Source organism: Nerophis ophidion, linkage group LG20, assembly GCF_033978795.1.
Source record: "Nerophis ophidion isolate RoL-2023_Sa linkage group LG20, RoL_Noph_v1.0, whole genome shotgun sequence".
Lineage (NCBI taxonomy): Eukaryota > Metazoa > Chordata > Actinopteri > Syngnathiformes > Syngnathidae > Nerophis > Nerophis ophidion.
In genome coordinates, this window is record NC_084630.1 from 30640509 (window position 1) to 30659438 (window position 18930).

The following is an 18930-nucleotide window of genomic DNA, read 5'->3' on the forward strand; positions in this document are numbered from 1 at the left end:
AATGGACCAACTCATTGACAGGCTAACGAAAGTTAGCAGGGGCCAATCGCAGGGCATAAACATAAATAACAAAAACAAAAAATAAAACCAAATCATTCACTCTCACATTCATACCTGTGAACAATTTACAGTCTCCAATTAACCTAACATGCATACTTTTGTAATGGGGAGATCATGCAAATTCTACACACAGATGTCCAGGTTCGAAGACACACACGGCGTAAAGTTAGATGTTAGTGTCGATAGTAATGTCCAGATTAGGGTAGTTTTTACAGGTGTGACCAAGAAATGCATTAATTACCTTGAAATACTTTTCTACTCTACTTTTTTTCCCTACATTTTACCGAGTGCCAACTACGGTGCGCGATCAGCTGTAGCGCTTATGCTGGGATCTGATTCAGATGCACATTTTTCAAAGGACATTTTAATACTATTTGAATTTTTTTTTTATAGTAATTATGGTCCATACTGTTTAGATCAGTGGTTCTCAAATGGGGTTACGCGTACCCCTGGGGGTATGACAAGGGGTGTGTGAGATTTTTTTTTAAATATTCTAAAAATAGCAACAATTCAAAAATCCTTATAATAATATTTATTGAATAATACTTCAACAAAATATGAATTTAAGTTCATAAACTGTAAAAAGAAATGCAACAAAATATTCAGTGTTGACAGCTAGATTTTTTGTGGACATGTTCCATAAATATTGATGTTAAAGATTTCTCTTTTTGTGAAGAAATGTTTACAATTAAGTTCATGAATCCAGATGGATCTCTATTACAATCTCCAAAGAGGGCACATTAAGTTGATGATTACTTCTATGTGTGGAAATCTTTATTTATAATGCAACACGTTTTTAGTTATTTTTATATTTTTTTTTCCCAAATAGTTCAAGAAAGACCACTACAAATGAGCAATATTTTGCATTGTTATAGAATTTGATAAATCAGAAGCTGATGACATAGTACTGTATTTTACTTCTTTATCTTTTTTTTTCAACCAAAAATGCTTTGCTCTGATTATGGGATACTTGAATTAAAAAAAATGTTCATAGGGGGTACATCACTGAAAAAAGGTTGAGAACCACTGGTTTCAATAATAGACTACATACAGTACACCCATTAATACAATATATGACTTGAATCAGTTTTCATGTAAAAAGCCCACATTTGTAAGGTGTGGCGGCTTTTATTTTGCTGTGGCGGTGCATATAGGGGAATCCCTGTTCTCTCTCGACTCTTACTCATTTATTTGTTAATTTCCTGTTAATAGCTGCTTACATTCTGCTGCAACGTCGTTCCATCTACACTTCATAAAATTTACTGGGTACTTATTTATTGTGTTGTTTCAAGCCTGTTTAGCGGCTGATTGATTGATTGATTGAAACTTTTATTAGTAGATTGCACAGTACAGTAAATATTCCGTACAATTGACCACTAAATGGTAACACCCGAATAAGTTTTTCAACTTGTTCAAGTTGGGGTCCACGTTATTCAATTCATGGTAAGCATAGAAGTTAGTTTTGTGATTAGCTTTCTCCTGCTTACTCTTAGTCAGTTTGTACCATGTTTAAGCTCGTCTTCCAGGGATGATATTTGGAACTGTAGCTTATTTGCCGCGATAAAGCATTGCTGACTTAGAGAAGCGGCTCCACACGGTGTACGGAGATAGACGGTTCACTGTGGTAGGCTGAGTGAGCATCTAAAATAGCAATCAACGTTTAACAATGTGGATGCTTCCGGGAGAATTGGAACACATTCCCGGTTGCTCGATGTTTAGCTCTTACTCAGGCCTTCCAAAGTCATGTGAAAGTTGTGACAATGGAAAAGTTTGATGACTGAAACTCTAGAGTTTTAATGGCATTCTCCTTCTCTGGGCTAACATCCCTCGTCCTGGTTCACCCTTCACCTCTGTCCAATCCCTGCCTGTGAATTCTTTAATGACATTAACAAATTAGTAATCGCATTAACGCCAGTTCTGGCTGAAGCGCTCTTAAGGAGGCACTGTATTGACAACCCCTCAGACTTCTCAAGGCACAGACTGAAACACCTATAAACACTTTTGAATATTGGCAAAGACCTACTATTAGCATAATCACTTTAGGGGCGTGTGAGTACTCCTAAGCTCAGGTATAACTTTGGAAAAATGCCGTTAACATGTGGCGTCCCAGTCTCTTTCTATTCCTTCTACGTTTGGAAGACCTGCAAGGTAATCCTGTTAGCTCTATCGTCCATTAGCTAAATGACCAATATCATTGAGAGCTATGTTACCTTACCAGGACAGAAAGGTCCCAGTCTGAGGTTTGGTGAAGGACGACACAAAAAAATTTAGACAAAATCCAGTTGTGTAACTTTTGGGTAATTGGCCATAAAGTTCAAAAACTGGATGAACCGAGGCATGAAGCGGTAGGGCAATTGTATTTTTTTGTCAGTTCTCCATATGGACTGTGATGGAAGTTATGTGTTGTGTTGTCTTATTTTCAAGAAGAAAATATTTTTTGATGAACTACTTTGGCATCTGTACCTGGTCATAGTTTGCATCTTCGGTATTGTATGGTTTATTTGAAAGAGTTGCTTAAAAAGATACATTTTACTTTGTGGATGCCAAGATGGCGTTGGAAGCAATATTGTAAGTATTATTACTCCCCCTCTTTCGGCTTTTAGCAAGTAACAACGTAAACCATGCTTGTATGTAAAACACACGTACACACATTAGGTGTTAGCCAATGATTGCATTTGGCTTGCTCATTTTTGGCTATCATTGAGTATTGTATATTAGGGTTGCGCGATATAAACGATACATCATATAAATGATATCAATTTGGCCAATGATAGAGCTTTTAATACTGTCATTGATAATGCATGTTGATGACACATTGTAGCTGTGTATCCCGTTCTCCTGGCAACTCTAAACCCAGACTCGTCCATCAGATTACCAGATAAAAAAGCGTGATTCATCACTCCAGAGAACTAGGAGTGGAAAATATCGCAAATTTGGGTATCGATACCGATCTGATCCGATACCGGCCAGTATCGCGGATTGGGGGTGGGGGGTGGGGGGACTTCGGGGTATCGATACTTTTGAAAAACAAATTTGTACTTTTGCCTTTATTAATTGATTATGATAATGATACAACACAGGACAACGATTTAAGTCAAAAAATAAAATATTTATTACAAAAGTAATATCAATAGCAATAAAGTAATGCAAATAAGGTGCAAACAACTACTGAACCTGGCTTGTCGCCTCAAAACACACAAACACTTAAGGTAAATAACAAAAACTGTAGTTATTGAACAAAGTTGTAAACATGAACACAAAACAAAAAAACTGAGAAATTCAAATAAAAAAGTAATAATATCAATTACAATAAAGTAAGTAGTGCAAATAAGGTGAAAACAAATACTGAACTTGGCTAGTTGCCTCACAACACACAAGAACTTAAGTAAAAAAGAAAACACTAGTTATCAAACAGTTGTAAAAATGAACACAAAAAAAAAGAACTGAGAAATTCACAGTTTACAACCAAGACATTAAGTCGCACTGGAAACGCACGCGTGTGTGTGTGCGTGTCCGAGTGAACCTCGGAGCGAATTATACTGATGTGTGTGCGCGAACACACCAAGCGTCATGTTAATTGTATTTATTTTATTTTATTTTGGGTAGAAGATGAATTTTTAAAGTGTTTTCAAATCTCGTTCGCGACCCATCACTAGGGAGGAGGGTGGAGTGGTGAGGAGCGCTGCGCTCACATTTTTTTTTAAATCGGAGTGATTCGCTTAATTTGGTGAAGTATCGATACCATCACGCCAGTATCGATACGATACCGATACTCACCAAGTATCGATACTATCGATACTTGGTATCGATACGCCCAGCCCTACAGAGAACACGTCTCTAATGCTTCAGAGTCCAGTGACGACGTGCTTTGCATTGGACTCGGTGATGTATGGCTTAGATGCAGCCACCCTGCCATGGAAACTCATTCCATGAAGCTCTCTGCGTACTGTACTTGGGCTAATTGGTAGGTCACATGAAGTTTGGAGCTTAAGTTTGACTCTGCGACCTCTTTGCACTATGCCCTTCAGCATCTACTGACCCCTCTCTGTCAGTTTATGTGACCTACCACTTGCCGAGGTTCCCAAACTCTTTCATTTTCTTATAATAAAGCCGACAGTTGACTTTGGAATATTTAAGAGCGAGGACAATTCACGACTGGATTTGTTGCACAAGTGGCATCCTATGACAGTTCCACGCTGGAAATCCCTGAGTTCCTGAGAGCGGCCCAGTCTTTCACAAATGTTTGTAAAAACAGTCTCCATGCCTAAGTGCTTGATTTTATACACCTGTGGCCGGGCCAAGTGATTAGGACACCTGATTTTGATCATTTGGATGGGTGGCCAAATACTTTTGGCAATATAGTGTTATTTTATCATAAAAATAACAAAACTGCAAATTGTTAGTTGCTTTTCTTGTAACATAAGCTAGTTTGGTTTGAAAAATAGCACTTTGAAGAAGTTGCCAACAGTGTTTTAACGAATATCAAGTGGTTATTTGCACAATACAACATGTCCTGAAAGGAGTGGGAAGAAGCAGATATTGTTTGATTCTACACCTTCTCCATGTCTGATACTGATAATAGTTTAAAACCATAACATTTGATTACTTTTTGCAATTCCCACTTTTACATTTTGTTCACTTTTTGTAAGAAAGGAACAAAGAAACAATAAAATAGAAGCAAATGGGAGTAAAAAAAATACACTAGAAAGCTTGTGTAGTGTTAAATAAAGAAATAAATAACATGTTTGAAAAAAAGGATAACAATAGGATTAAAATTGCTTAGAGGCCTACTGAAATGAGATTTTCTTATTTAAACGGGGATAGCAGATCCATTTTATGTGTCATATTTGATCAATTCGCGATATTGCCGTATTTTTGCTAAAAGGATTTAGTTGAGAACATCCACGATAAAGTTCGCAACTTTTGGTCGCTAATAAAAAAGCCTTGCCTTTACCGGAAGTCGCAGACGATGACGTCACAAGTGTGAGGGCTCCTCACATCCTCACATTGTTTATAATGGGAGCCTCCAACAAAAAGAGCTTTTTGGACCGAGAAAACGACAATTTCCCCTCTAATTTGAGCGAGGATGAAAGATTCGTGGCTGAGGATATTAATAGTGAAGGACTAGAAAAAATAAATAAATGAAGTTAAAAAGAAAAGGCGATTGCATTGTGAGCAATTCAGATGTTTTTAGACACATTTACTAGGATAATTCTGGGAAATCTCTTATCTTTCTTTTGTGTTGCCAGTGTTTTAGTGATATTAAATAGTACCTGATAGTCGGAGGGGTGTGTCCACGGGTATCTTGACGCCAATGTTTGAGGGAAGTCACGGCAGCTGCATGGACGGCGCAAGCTCCGCAGATCTCCGGTAAGAGGCAACTTTTTACCACAATTTTCACACCGAAACCTGCCGGTTGACAAGTGGTCGGGATCCATGTTCGCTGGACCGCTCTGATCCATTGTAAAGCTTCACCTTTGGGAATTTTAAACAAGGAAACACCGTGTGTTTGTGTGGCTAAGGGCTAAAGCTTCCCACCTCCATCTTTCTACTTTGACATCTCCATTATTAATTGAACAAATTGCAAAAGATTCAGCAACACAGATGTCCAGAATACTGTGTAATTGCGCGATGAAAAGAGACGACTTTTAGCCGCAAATGGTGCTGCGCTAATATGTCTCCTCCAACTTAAGACGTCACGCGTACGCCTCATCATTCCGCGACGTTTTCAACAAGAAACTCCGCGGGAAATTTAAAATTGTAATTTAGTAAACTAAACTGGCCGTATTGGCATGTGTTGCAATGTTAATATTTCATCATTGATATATAAACTATCAAACTGCATGGTCGCTAGTAGTGTGTTTCAGTAGGCCTTTAAAGTAAAGCAAAGCCATTGCAATTAAATATATAAATTATGGTGTACATATTTTTAGCAAATTTTGTTCAGTGGTTTACACAAACATTTAGAAGTACCAAACTCAGGGTGCTCAAATCGTGTGTATTATCTGTCCAACAATATGACTGCGAATGATGCACTTTAAAAATTAGAGGCTACGGAAATGTGGTTCTTTAGAAAAATTACGGAAAAGAATACTAACAAAGCAGGAAACAAAAAGTAGTTTATTGCAACCATCTGAGATAGGAAACTCTTATTCCTCGGACATATCAGAAAAGACCATTTCAAAAACATAAAAAGGTTTGTTTGCAACTTGCTCTGTCAAACCAAAAAATATGACAAAAGCACCACCAGCTAGCTTTTATTACCAGTAGTGGTTTAACAGAACATATATTTCTATTTTTGAAAATGTCAATATTTTTATAAATTATATTGCGCGTATGCACACAAAGAAAAACAGTCCGAGAGAAGCTAATGACTAAACTTTACCAAATCGCATCTGTGTTTGTGCGTGTGTGTTACATAAGACATATTTTATGTCATTATGTGCTTAAAATCATACTCACAATACTCTGGAAAGTTAGCGCTTTCAAGGCAGACATGTCAATGTTGCAAACAGCCCCTTTACCAGAAAAAAACTAGTTGAAGTAGACAACAAGCAACAGAACAAGCCTAAGACATGTCATCGGAAATCTCAGTTGCATAAAACCTACTTTGAGAGCGGACGCCAGAGAAGACGGATCATTGATGTCTGCGAACGATGATGACACACAAACATTAAGGTGATTTGTGGCTTAGAAAAAAAACATAACATTTTAGTGCTGATCCAGGAATTTATATTGTCTGTGACATCAATAAAGTACTATCTATCTATCTATCTATCTATCTATTAGATGATGGCTGACATTACAGTTCAATTAACCATGTGCTTTTTACTAATTGACTCCTCTGATTGTTTGGCCTACAAGAATGAGCACAGGTGTAGATTGGTGGCATAGTGTAGGTCAATTGTTTTGAGGACCACATCTTCAGAAAGTTAAAGGGGAGCATTATCACAATTTCAAAAGGGTTAAAAACAATAAAATTTAGTTCCCAGTGGCTTGTTTTTTTTTTCAAAATTTTACACCTCCCGGAATATCCCTAAAAAAAGCTTTAAAATTCTTGATTTTCGCTATTTGCGATGCGACTGTCCATTTCCCTGTGATGTCATACAGTGCAGCCAATACAAACAACATGGCGGTTACCACAGCAAGATATAGCGACATTAGCTCGGATTCAGACTCGGATTTCAGCGGCTTAAGCGATTCAACAGATTACGCATGTATTGAAACAGATGGTCGGTGTATGGAGGCAGATAGCGAAAACGAAATTGAAGAAGAAACTGAAGCTATTGAGCGAATAACTATTGACGCTATTCGGCCATAGCATGGGTGTACCTAATGAAGTGGCCCATAGCATGGCTGCCTTATTAGCATCGCCAGTAAAATGTGCAGACCAAACGATCAGGACTTTTGCATCGTGTGACACTGGAGCAACTTAAATCCGTCGATTGGTAAGTGTTTGTTTCGCATTAAATGTTTGTATCTAGTTTCAAATGTACATACAGCTAGCGTAAATAGCATGTTAGCATAGTATCGATTAGCTGGCAATCACGCCGCGACCAAATATGTCTGATTAGCACATAAGTCAACAACATCAACAAAACTCACCTCTGTGATTTAGTTGACTTTATCGTTGCAAATGCATCTGCAGGTTATCCATGCATCTCTGTGCCATGTCTGTCTTAGCATTGCCGGTAAAATGTGCAGACACTCTGGCACATTCAATGGGGGTCTGGGGGCAGATTTCTTGCCAGTGGTGCAACTTAAATCCCTCCCTGTTAGTGTTGTTACACCCTCCGACAACACACCGACGAGGCATGATGTCTCCAAGGTTCCAAAAAATAGTCGAAAAAACAGTAAATAACAGAGCTGAGACCCGGTGTTTGTAATGTGAAAATGAAAATGGCGGGTGTATTACCTCGGTGACGTCACGTTCTGACGTCATCGCTAAAAGACCGATAAACAGAAAGGCGTTTAATTCGCCAAAATTCCCCCATTTAGAGTTCGGAAATCGGTTAAAAAAATACATGGTCTTGTTTCTGCAACATCAAGGTATATATTGACGCTTGCATAGGTTTGGTGATAATGTTCCCCTTTAAGGACTGAGGGCTGAATTTCTCCCTTCACTCATAGTCTTAATTGGTGTATTCGGAGAACCAGCATCCTCCACAGTAGACATTTTTGCTTTTGGTCTAATTATTTTGTTATTTACAATAGCGCTCTGCTGTTTTTAAGGACCTTCTGCAAAATAGCTTGTCAAATATCATCTCTATGACATCACTCTAGTGTTTTGTTAAGATCCTGCTGCAAAAATGTGAGTCTTTCACAGGTTTTCTGAACTGAACTCGCGGGCCCACCAGTTGAATGGAACCTTGAAACTACTAGTATAACCAAGGAAGTCGAACAAATGATTACTGACTGCATCTGAAATAAGCTACAGCAACGCCTTAGTTACGTAAATTGCATTACGAAAAAAATGCGTAACTGACAAAAAGGAGAGGACTTTAAAGGGGTGCCTTGAGGAACACCTCAGTTATGTAAACCGGTTTGGATCCCAGTGTTCTGTTTGCTAGAAAAGTTAAAATGTCAATGTAAGGATCCGCCAATGTGTTTACAGTAGTCCACATTCCTATTTGCAAGGAGCACTTAAAGGCCTACTGAAATGAGATTTTTTTATTTAAAAGGGGATAGCAGGTCCATTCTGTGTCATACTTGATCATTTCGCGATATTGCCATATTTTTGCTGAAAGGAATTAGTAGAGAACATCCACGATAAAGTTCGCAACTTTCGGTGTTAAGAGAAAAGCCCTGCCTCTACCGGAAGTCGCAGACGATGACGTCACACCTATGGAGGCTCCTCACATATTCACAGTGATTTTAATGGGAGCCTCCAACAAAAAGTGCTATTCAAATAAGTTAAAAAAAAACTAAACACGATTGCATTGGGACGGATTCCGATGTTTTTAGAGACATTTACTAGGATAATTCTGGGAAATCCCTTATCTTTCTATTATGTTGCTAGTGTTTTAGTGAGTTAAATAGTACCTGATAGTCGGAGGGTGTCTTGACGCCAATGTCTCAGGGGAGTCGAAGGCAGCTTTTTGGACGGCACAAGCTCAGCTTTTCTCCGGTAAGAAGCGACTTTTTACCACAATTTTCTTACCTAAACCCCCTGGTTGACATTCCGTCGTGATTCATGTTTGCTTGACCGCGCTGTGATCCATAGTAAAGCTTCACCTCCAGGAATTTTAAACAAGGAATCACCGTGGGTTTGTGTGGCTAAAGACTAAAGCTTCCCAACTCCATCTTTCTACTGTGACATCTCCAATATTAATTGAACAAATTGTAAAAGATTCAGCAACACAGATCTCCAAAATACTGTGTAATTATGCCAGTTAAAGCAGACGACTTTTAGCTGTGTGTGTGTGCAGCGCTCATACTTCCTACTTCCTAAAAACCTGTGACGTCTTGCGTACACGTCATCATTACGCGACGTTTTCAACAAGAAACTCCCGGGAAATTTAAAACTGTAATTTAGTAAACTAAAAAGGCTGTATTGGCATGTGTTGCAATGTTAATATGTCGTCATTGATATATAAACTATCAGACTGCGTGGTGGGTAGTAGTGGGTTTCAGTAGGCCTTCAAGTGTTTTTAGGAATTTGCTGCAAACATTTTTCTGTGAAGTTTTAAACTGAACTTGTGTGATTACCGGGCCAGTAGAATAGCCCTGGTCTTGGTTGTGTGTGCATGTGGACAGTGTGTGTTCCTCTGCATTTGGGGGGTTGGGTCACCAACAATAGAACAATCTGAAGTGTGCTTGCTGCCTCAGCCTCCAACTGGTTTATGTGAAAGGTTCCACACGGTGGAAGAGTGCCGTGAACATGGTGTAAGCAACCAAACGCAAGACCATCTGCGCTTTAATGTGCAATTAATTACTTGCGTCATACGTTTTTGCTCTCTGGATAGTATTATCTGCCTATTAGAAGACAACTGACTTTCATATTCAATGCCCTCGCCTGATTAGTGTTGCAACGTGATGAAATGGCTCCGAAGGACTTGTTAAAAACCTTTCCGCCCTTTTGACTGTTCTATGTCTGTACTTTTGACTTTTACATTCTTTTCTCGTTCCCTTTTCTCCGTCTTAGTTAACCCCCTTCTTTTTTCTTTTCACTTTTCATTTAGGCTTCTTTGCCTTTACTCCGCCAAAGTCCCCTCTTTCAGCCCTTGCCATGAAATGGTGGCTACAGGGTTGTCAGTGTGGTTTCTCCTTTCGGCTGATCCTATTTCAAAGCAACCAGGAGATCCAGCATTAGCCCGAGCTCCTCTACCCTCCGTCCTCACTGGAAGCGTAGACTCAGACAAGAAGAGTGAGCTCTCCTTTATTCCATTAGAGGACAGACTCGTTTATAAGATCATTCTTCCTCCCTCATACGTCTCTCTGCTCTCCCATGGTAGGAAGAAAAAAAAAAAGTCTTCAAGGGCATCAAACGCCATGTCGGAATAATTTTTTTCTTCTCTTGAAAAACTGTACTTCTATCCGTTTGAGGACAGCCGTTAAAGGCCTACTGAAATGAGATTTTCTTATTTAAACAGGGATAGCAGGTCCATTCTATGTCATACTTGATTATTTCGCGATATCGCCATATTTTTGCTGAAAGGATTTAGTAGAGAACATCCACGATAAAGTTTGCAACTTTCAGTGCTAAGAGAAAAGCCCTGCCTCTACCAGAAGTCGCAGACGATGACGTCGCAAGTGTGGGGGCTCCTCACATATTCACATTATTTTTAATGGGAGCCTCCAACAAAAAGTGCTATTCGGACTGAGAAAATGACAATTTCCCCATTAATTTGAGCGAGGATGAAAGATTCAAGTTTGAGGATATTGATAGCAACGGACTAGAAAAAAAAAGTTTAGTGTTTTAGTGAGTTAAATAGTACCTGATAGTCGGAAGGGTGTCTCCACGGGTGTGTTGACGCGCCGTGTCTCAGGGGAGTCGACGGCAGCTGCATGGACAACACAAGCTCAGCATTTCTCCGGTAAGAAGTGACTTTTTAACCACAATTTTCTCACCGAAACCTGCTGTTTGACATTCCTTCTTGATTCATGTCCGCTTGACCGTGCTCTGATCCATAGTAACGTTTAACCTCCAGGAATTTTAAACAAGGAATCACCGTGTGTTTGTGTGGCTAAAGGCTAAACCTTCCCAACTCCATCTTTCTTCTGTGACTTCTCCAATATTAATTGAACAAATTGCAAAAGATTCAGCAACACAGATCTCCAAAATACTGTATAATTATGCCATTTAAGCAGACGACATTTAGCTGTGTGTGTGCGCAGCGCTCATACTTCCTAAAAACCCGTGACGTCTTGCGTACACGTCATCATTACACGACGTTTCCAGGACGAAACTCCCGGGAAATTTAAAATTGTAATTTAGTAAACTAAAAAGGCCTTATTGGCATGTGTTGCAATGTTAATATTTCATCATTGATATATAAACTATCAGACTGCGTGGTGGGTAGTAGTGGGTTTCAGTAGGCCTTTAAGGACAACGGTATGTGCTCTGCTGCTGACATGGCGCTGGATTTATACTTTGATTCGGCCTTTTGATGCCCATCAATGTGTCCACTGCTTGGTTGGAATAACAATTATTTGTGTGGCTTGTGGCATGAGCAGGTTGACTAATGTCCATAGATGGGTTTGTGATTGCTTGGCACACGACGTGGAGTTTTTGACACATAAGAAAATGAACTCACTTGCAGCATGGAAGTGCCGTGTTGTGTCCTTCACAAACGTGGCGGGTTGTCATTATGAATGTCCCCTTCACGCCACAATTCTCCCTTTCCTCTGATCCCCTCTCCCTGCTTTCTTCCTCTCACGTCTAAGATCCTGCAGTGCTTTTCCCTCCTCAGTCAATCGCAGAGTGTCCCGAAGGAGAACCACCCCCCCCCCGTCAATGCTTTTCTCCAATCCCTCTTTTGTCGTTTGCAATGACAGAAAAAAAAATAATAATAATTTGTTTTCTTCCTCATGCATATACACCGTCTGCTGCTCACGCACGGGGCAAGGAAATATATACAGGCTGCTAATCAAATCAAAGTGAACAGGAGATGTCAGGTTATTGCAGCTATAAACAATAAAAGCACACACTCACACACACCACACACACACACACACACACACACAGTATCAGAACCGGTGTATCTAGCCAAAGTCAATGTTATGAGCACAATGTATTTTCGCTTGTGCAAGAAGAAGAAACCTGTATGGACAAATGGCTTTTTATGATGGAAAAATTCCATAGTGGGTCAAAGCCCCATGCAGGTGGCAGCAATTAACTGTAATTTTTTCAGATTGTAATGATCCATAATTTGCCAGTATACCCCCTTCCAACTCCTTCCACAAAAAGGTTTGCATGGAGGTTTGATTGGGTGCACATTTTGTGCCATGTTCTGGTCTTTAAGTAAGATTGTTCAGAGGGGGCCACTCTTGTTATGGACACACAAGATGGAAAGGAAGCCCACGAAACACCATTTGCTTTTCATCACTGCTCATCCTCGACACTTTATCTTTTTCCCTAAGCAACGGTCTCCTTTTTACTGTCCCATCTTCACCTCTTTGTCTCACTGTCACAGCCAGTTTAAAATTTGCAAGCCTGTCCACCATTTCAGGGATCACGCATACACACACACAATCTTAGGCTGTCTCGTACTTGCCAATGGCTTCCAGCAAAGAAGCATAATTTTTTTTTTTTGCAAATGACTTCATAAAATTGTCCCCTAAGTGAAAAAAAAAGAAAAAAAGAAAGGATAAGGAAGGCATGAGATGAAAGACGGTGCACATTTGCAAGTGTGGATGCTTCTTATTTAGCATATCTCTCACTTCTGCTTTCCCTCCTTCTCCTTTTCTATTCACCTGAGAGGATTTAAATAAATCCATACAGCATGAGATATAAAAGCAATGCATGAAATGCATTTTGAAAAATGCCTCCCCGCCGACGCAAAAAACACAATTTTTCATTTTCGGGTGAGGATGTGTCCCGTTATTTTAATTTAAAAAAGATGCTACAATTCATCGACGTGACCTTGTATTAATATGCACTGTTGATGTGCAGCATTAGCTGCATGTTGCACTTTAGCCTCATCTATTCCAGTGTTTTTCAACCACTAGTGTACCGTTAGATACAGTCTGGTGTGCCGTGGGAGATTATGTAATTTTACCTAATTGGGTTAAAAATATTTTTTGCAAACCAGTAATTACAACCCCCAAATCTGCCCTTGTTGAATGTCTGTGCTGTCTAGAGATTGGCAGAGTAACCGTGTAATACTCTTCCATATCAGCAGGTGGCAGCATATTATCACAATATGCAGATGACATCGGGAGGCAGCGTTCAGGTACAAAGGTATCTATCTAATGCTTAAACCAAAAATACACAAAAGGCGAGTGCCGCGAAGAAAAGGCATTGAAGCTTAGGCATGGCTATGCAAAACAAACCTAAAACTGAACTAGGTGCAAAGTAAACAAAAACAGAATGCTGGACGACAGCAAAGACTTACAGCGTGTGAAGCAGCAGACGGCGTGCACAAAGTCCATCCGTACATTACATGAAATTTAACCAAAAAATAGGAGCGCAAGACAAGAACTAAAACACTACACAACGGAAAACAGCGAAAAACTCCAAATAAGTCACGGCGTGATGTGACAGGTCGTGAAAGTACACTTACTTTGAGTCAAGCGTTCCAGTGATGCACGCTTTGTTATGGTTTGAATTCATATCCAACAATTGCGAGAACGACTTTTTACTGTCAATATCGGCTGCTGAGTTTCATTTTTTTAATGTTTTCTGCTGGTGGTGTGCCTCGAGAGTTTTTCAATCAAAAAATGTGCTTTGGCTTAGAAAAGGTTGAACAACACCGGTCTATTTTGTAAACAAGGGCTGACAAGTGTTCAACATGATTAGAAATGCATTGTCAGTCAAACCTGTAAGGTCTTATTCAATGAAAACATTTCATTTAACAGTTTCGAGCTTAAGGCTTATTTTTCTTTATTATACTATGCCACAGTACTTCACACTCTGAACCATGATCATGTGCCTTTTTTCAGCAATTGTATAAATTCTCGGCTGTTTCAAAAAAGGTTGACCTAAAATATCCTTGTTGTGCGTCCTCTGATCTACTCATAATGCAGCAGGCTGAAAATGCAAAGTATTTCAGAATGGTATTTATCTTTTTAGGTCAAATAGATAAAGTACATATATATATAAAATCACCAAATCATCCATTTTTTTTAATTTTTTGGACTAACATTTTATTCTTGTGTTTTTTACAACAGATAAAGACGAGCCCAGCAGCTACACCTGTACCACATGTAAGCAGCCATTCACCAGCGCCTGGTTCCTTCTCCAGCATGCCCAAAACACCCACGGTTTCCGCATCTACCTGGAGAGTGAACCGGGAAGCCCGCTCACCCCTCGTGTAGGTGCTGCTCCCGGGATGGGGGGTGACTGTGCTTCGTCCCAGCCTCCACTTCATGCTGTCCACCTGGCTGATGGCAGTCCCTACAGCCTGCTGCGAATGCCGGGGTCTGGATCAGGACGGGATTCAGTATCCACTCCACGGGAGGGTCGTTATCCTCGGACACCGCCCCTTTTCAGTCCACCTCCGCGTCATCACCTGAGCCCAGATGACCTGGCCTTGGCAACCCACCATCCAAGCGCTTTCGACAGGGTGATGAGGCTCAACTCAGTACCACTTGAACCTCCTCCAAGCATGGACTTCTCCAGAAGGCTCCGTGAACTGGCTGGAAACGCCACAGGAGCTTCGCCGCCTCTGTCCCCCAACAGGCCAAACCCTATGCAAAGGCTTCTTCAACCATTCCAGCCAGGTTCTAAGCCTCCGTTCTCGGCAACTCCACCCCTCTCCACTTCTCAGTCGCCTTCTGGCTTGAGGTCGACCCCGAATCCAACATCCAACGCAGTTCAACCGAGCACGCCACTAAAGGCAAAGTCTTGTGAGTTCTGTGGAAAGACTTTCAAGTTCCAGAGTAACCTGATTGTTCACAGACGTAGCCACACGGGGGAAAAGCCATTCAAGTGTCACCTGTGTAACCATGCATGCACCCAGGCAAGCAAACTTAAACGACACATGAAAACACACTGTCAGAGTAAGTCTTTGGTGCTCAGTACCAAGTCTGAAGACGGCCTCTCGACAGCCAGTTCTCCCGAGCCTGGTACCAGTGAACTGATGGGCAGCGCCACAGATGCCCTTAAGTCGGTGGTGGCCAAGTTCAAGAGCGAGAACAATGGTCTGATGACTGAAAATGGAGAGGAGGAAGAAGAGGAGGAGGAGGAAGAGGAGGAAGAAGAAGAAGAGGAGGAGGAGGAAGAAGAGGAAGAGGGAGAGGAGGAGGAAATAGATGCTAAGCCTGTGGTCGGAGATGTTGAGGAGGACAGGAATAACTATCGCTTCAGCTTGAGGTTAGAAGGTGCCCGCCACCACCAGAACAGTGTGGCTCTGCACCCGCGCCATCGGAGCATATCGCAGGAGCCCGGTGATGATGACTCAGCAATGGAGTCAGACCGAGCAGACGATGGAACCACAACGACTTTAAACGGTCTTGGACCTTTATCTACTGACAGCCTTTCCAGGAAGCTGCTGCGTGGTGGCATAAGCCCCGGCTCCCTCAGTCCTGTCTCCAAACGCATTAAGGTGGAAAAGGATCTAGACCCTCCCACTCCAACCATCGCAAACTCAGAAAACGTCTACTCCCAGTGGCTAGCAGGCTATGCTGCCTCACGACAACTCAAGGACCCCTTTCTCAACTTTACCGGCGGGGACTCCAGACAATCGCCCTTCGCCTCCTCATCCGAGCACTCGTCAGAGAACGGCAGCTTGCGCTTCTCTACTCCGCCCGGTGAGCTGGACGGGGAACGCGCCGCTTCGGGGCGCAGCGGCACCGGCAGCGGGGCCAGCACGCCACACGGCGGAAGCGGCAACGGCAGACCTTGCTCCAAGGACGGCCGGCGCAGCGACACCTGCGAGTATTGCGGCAAGGTTTTTAAGAACTGCAGCAACTTGACAGTGCACCGACGCAGTCACACGGGAGAGCGGCCCTACAAGTGTGAGCTGTGCAGCTACGCCTGCGCCCAGAGCTCAAAGCTCACGCGCCACATGAAGACCCACGGACAGATGGGCAAGGACGTTTACAAATGTGAAATTTGCCACATGCCTTTCAGCGTCTACAGTACTCTGGAGAAACACATGAAGAAGTGGCACAGTGACCGCCCTCTGTCTAACGACATAAAGACGGAGTAGAGCAACATGCCGGACGTTCTCTCAGTCAGCTTCTCGGCTACGTAGGGGGATAGGAGTACAGGGTCACACAACCGTACGCAGTACAGCCCTGTTATCGTTCCCGACCACTGGGGCAATACTCATGTATCAAACACAAAACATTTTCGAGCCTTTCTATTGTGCAATAATTTACACATTTTGTAATTCTTTTGTAACTGGACGGCATGCTTGGTGTGTTTTGGCTACTTTAGAGAAAAATCAGTGGCTGGTCGATTTGGTTTTACTCGTGTCGCTGTCGATTCTTTGGATTTAGCCAACATGTTTGAACTCACGCTGCATACTCTGCATATTGTTTTACATATCATGTACAGTTTTTGTTGCCAACCGTGTCACGTTGTTCAAACATCAAGACAAGCAGGGTCACATTTGAAACTGATCTTTGTGAATACAAGATTGACGTAAAATACCTATATGTACATAAATATATATACAAGGGTCGGGCTGCCTATGGAATGCTGGGCACAAGCACCATGACCTATTTCTTTTACAAGCAACACAATGAATAATATGGTGTAAAATGACAACAAAGAGTGCCTTGGATATTTTACCTGCATTAGTTAATCCTCCTTTTGCTGTAAGCTCGGAGTTTCAGATGTAGACAATTACAGGACATTTTTGTGCACATGCGGAATGGACAGGTCCTTGCATCAAGCACCTGTGCGACCCTGTCGTGTCGTGACTTAGGAACCAGCTGAGATGAAAGTTATCTCTGGTAAATCATTAATCTGCCTGACTCATGTATATTTTCATTCTTCAGATTATGGTTTTGTTTACTGGCATGTTACATGCTCAAGAGTTTGGTTTTGTGTTTATGTTTCCCGGTACTTGCGTATCATACTGAGAGGGTACTCTGAGGAGTTGTTTTAACCAACGTGAAGCTCTTAATTTCCCAGAGTGTTTATTTTCTTTTAAAATGAAATTTTGCTGTTTTTTTTCTTGTTTTTTTTGTAAGTAGCACAGTTTTTTCGGTGTCATACAGGCAGTCGGTGTAGCCAACAGTAACTTGAAGACCACGCAGTGGATTTGAGTGTTTTTCACCAGGTTTTTCCGAGAATGGGAGATGCTTTGGTTTCAGGGTGACGGGTGGGAAGCGGGTGTCTCGACAATTCAAATGTCCTTTTAGATTTGACATTTGCAAGGCTTATAGTGGAGTTTCCAAATCCCAAAAGCTAAATTTGTTCATACCCATACTTGCCAACCCTCCCGATTTTTCCGGGAGACTCCTGAATTTCAGTGCCCCTCCCGGGGTACTGAATTTTTCCCGATTTTCACCCGGACAACAATATTTGGGGCGTGCCTTAAAGGGACTGCCTTTAGCGTCCTCTACAACCTGTCGTCACGTCCGTTTTTCGTCCATACAAACAGCGCCTCGGCTCAGTCACATATGCAGCTTTTACACACACACACACACACACACATTAGTGAATGCAGCTCATACTTGGTCAACAGCCATACAGGTCACACTGAGGGTGGCCGTATAATCAACTTTAACACTGCTACAAATATGCGCCACACTGTGAACCCACACAAAACAAGAATGACAAACACATTTTGGGAAAACATCCGCACCGTAACACAACATAAACAAAACAGAACAAATACCCAGAATCCCTTGAAGCACTAACTCTTCCGGCACGCTATAATATACACCCCCGCAACCACCATACTTGCCAACCTTGAGACCTCCGATTTCGGGAGGTGGGGGGTGGGGGTTGGGGGGCGTGGTCGGGGGTGGGGCGTAGGCTCGGTTGGGGGCGTGGTTGGAATGGGGGGCGTGGTTAAGAGGGGAGGAGTATAATTCACCAACTCAAGTATTTCATATATACATATATATATGTGTGAAATACTTGACTTTCAGTGAATTCTAGTTATATATATATTTATTTTATTATATATATAAATAAAAGAAATAGATTCACCTATCAAATACACAGTAATAAAAACACAGTTGTTCTACTAACTGTACTGTGCTTGCTGGTTACAACAACAACACTTACCTTTCACTATTTGAGTAACCTTTGTTCTGCCATTTGCGTATTGGCGAGCGATCTCCGAATCCGGGAACATATCCTTCACAAATTTGTTGTAGACATCCGCAAATGAGAACGGGATGTTGCTTCCAGCTATCAGCGTAGCCATCTTTGTCTCAGCATAAGTTATACCATCGGGTCTCTGTTTTGCGAGGTGGCCCATAATACTGGGTGGTGAACAATGCTGCGCTGCGGACGCTTTGTGTATCGGTGACCGTTCATTGCTGAGTACATCCGTTCGTCTGCCGTGTTCAATGGAGAAGTCTGTTCTACAAAATTTACAGGCAACATACCCCTTCCCCTTCGAACTCTCCTGGATGAACTGAAATTCTTGTTTCCAATTGTTCTGGAACTTGCGAGTGTATTTCTTCATTTTGCTCGTCGATGGTGTAATATATTGGGTTGGAGTCAATAACCAGGCGACATGATGAAGTTACGTCTCTTTACTGTGGGCTTCAGAACAACAGACTCCCTAATGCATGTTCCTT

General features: G+C 41.6%; 1 protein-coding gene across 1 annotated transcript in view; it reads left to right on the forward strand.

The window, feature by feature from the left end:
* LOC133538996 (B-cell lymphoma/leukemia 11A-like) overlaps window positions 1-18119 on the forward strand; it is a 94314-nt gene extending 76195 nt beyond the window's left edge. Inside the window, exon 3 of the mRNA XM_061880984.1 lies at window positions 14392-18119. Within this exon, the coding sequence (XP_061736968.1) occupies window positions 14392-16373 (1982 nt within the window). The 3' untranslated portion in view covers window positions 16374-18119. The remainder of the gene's footprint in view (window positions 1-14391) is intronic.
* The last annotated feature ends 811 nt before the right edge of the window (window positions 18120-18930 follow it).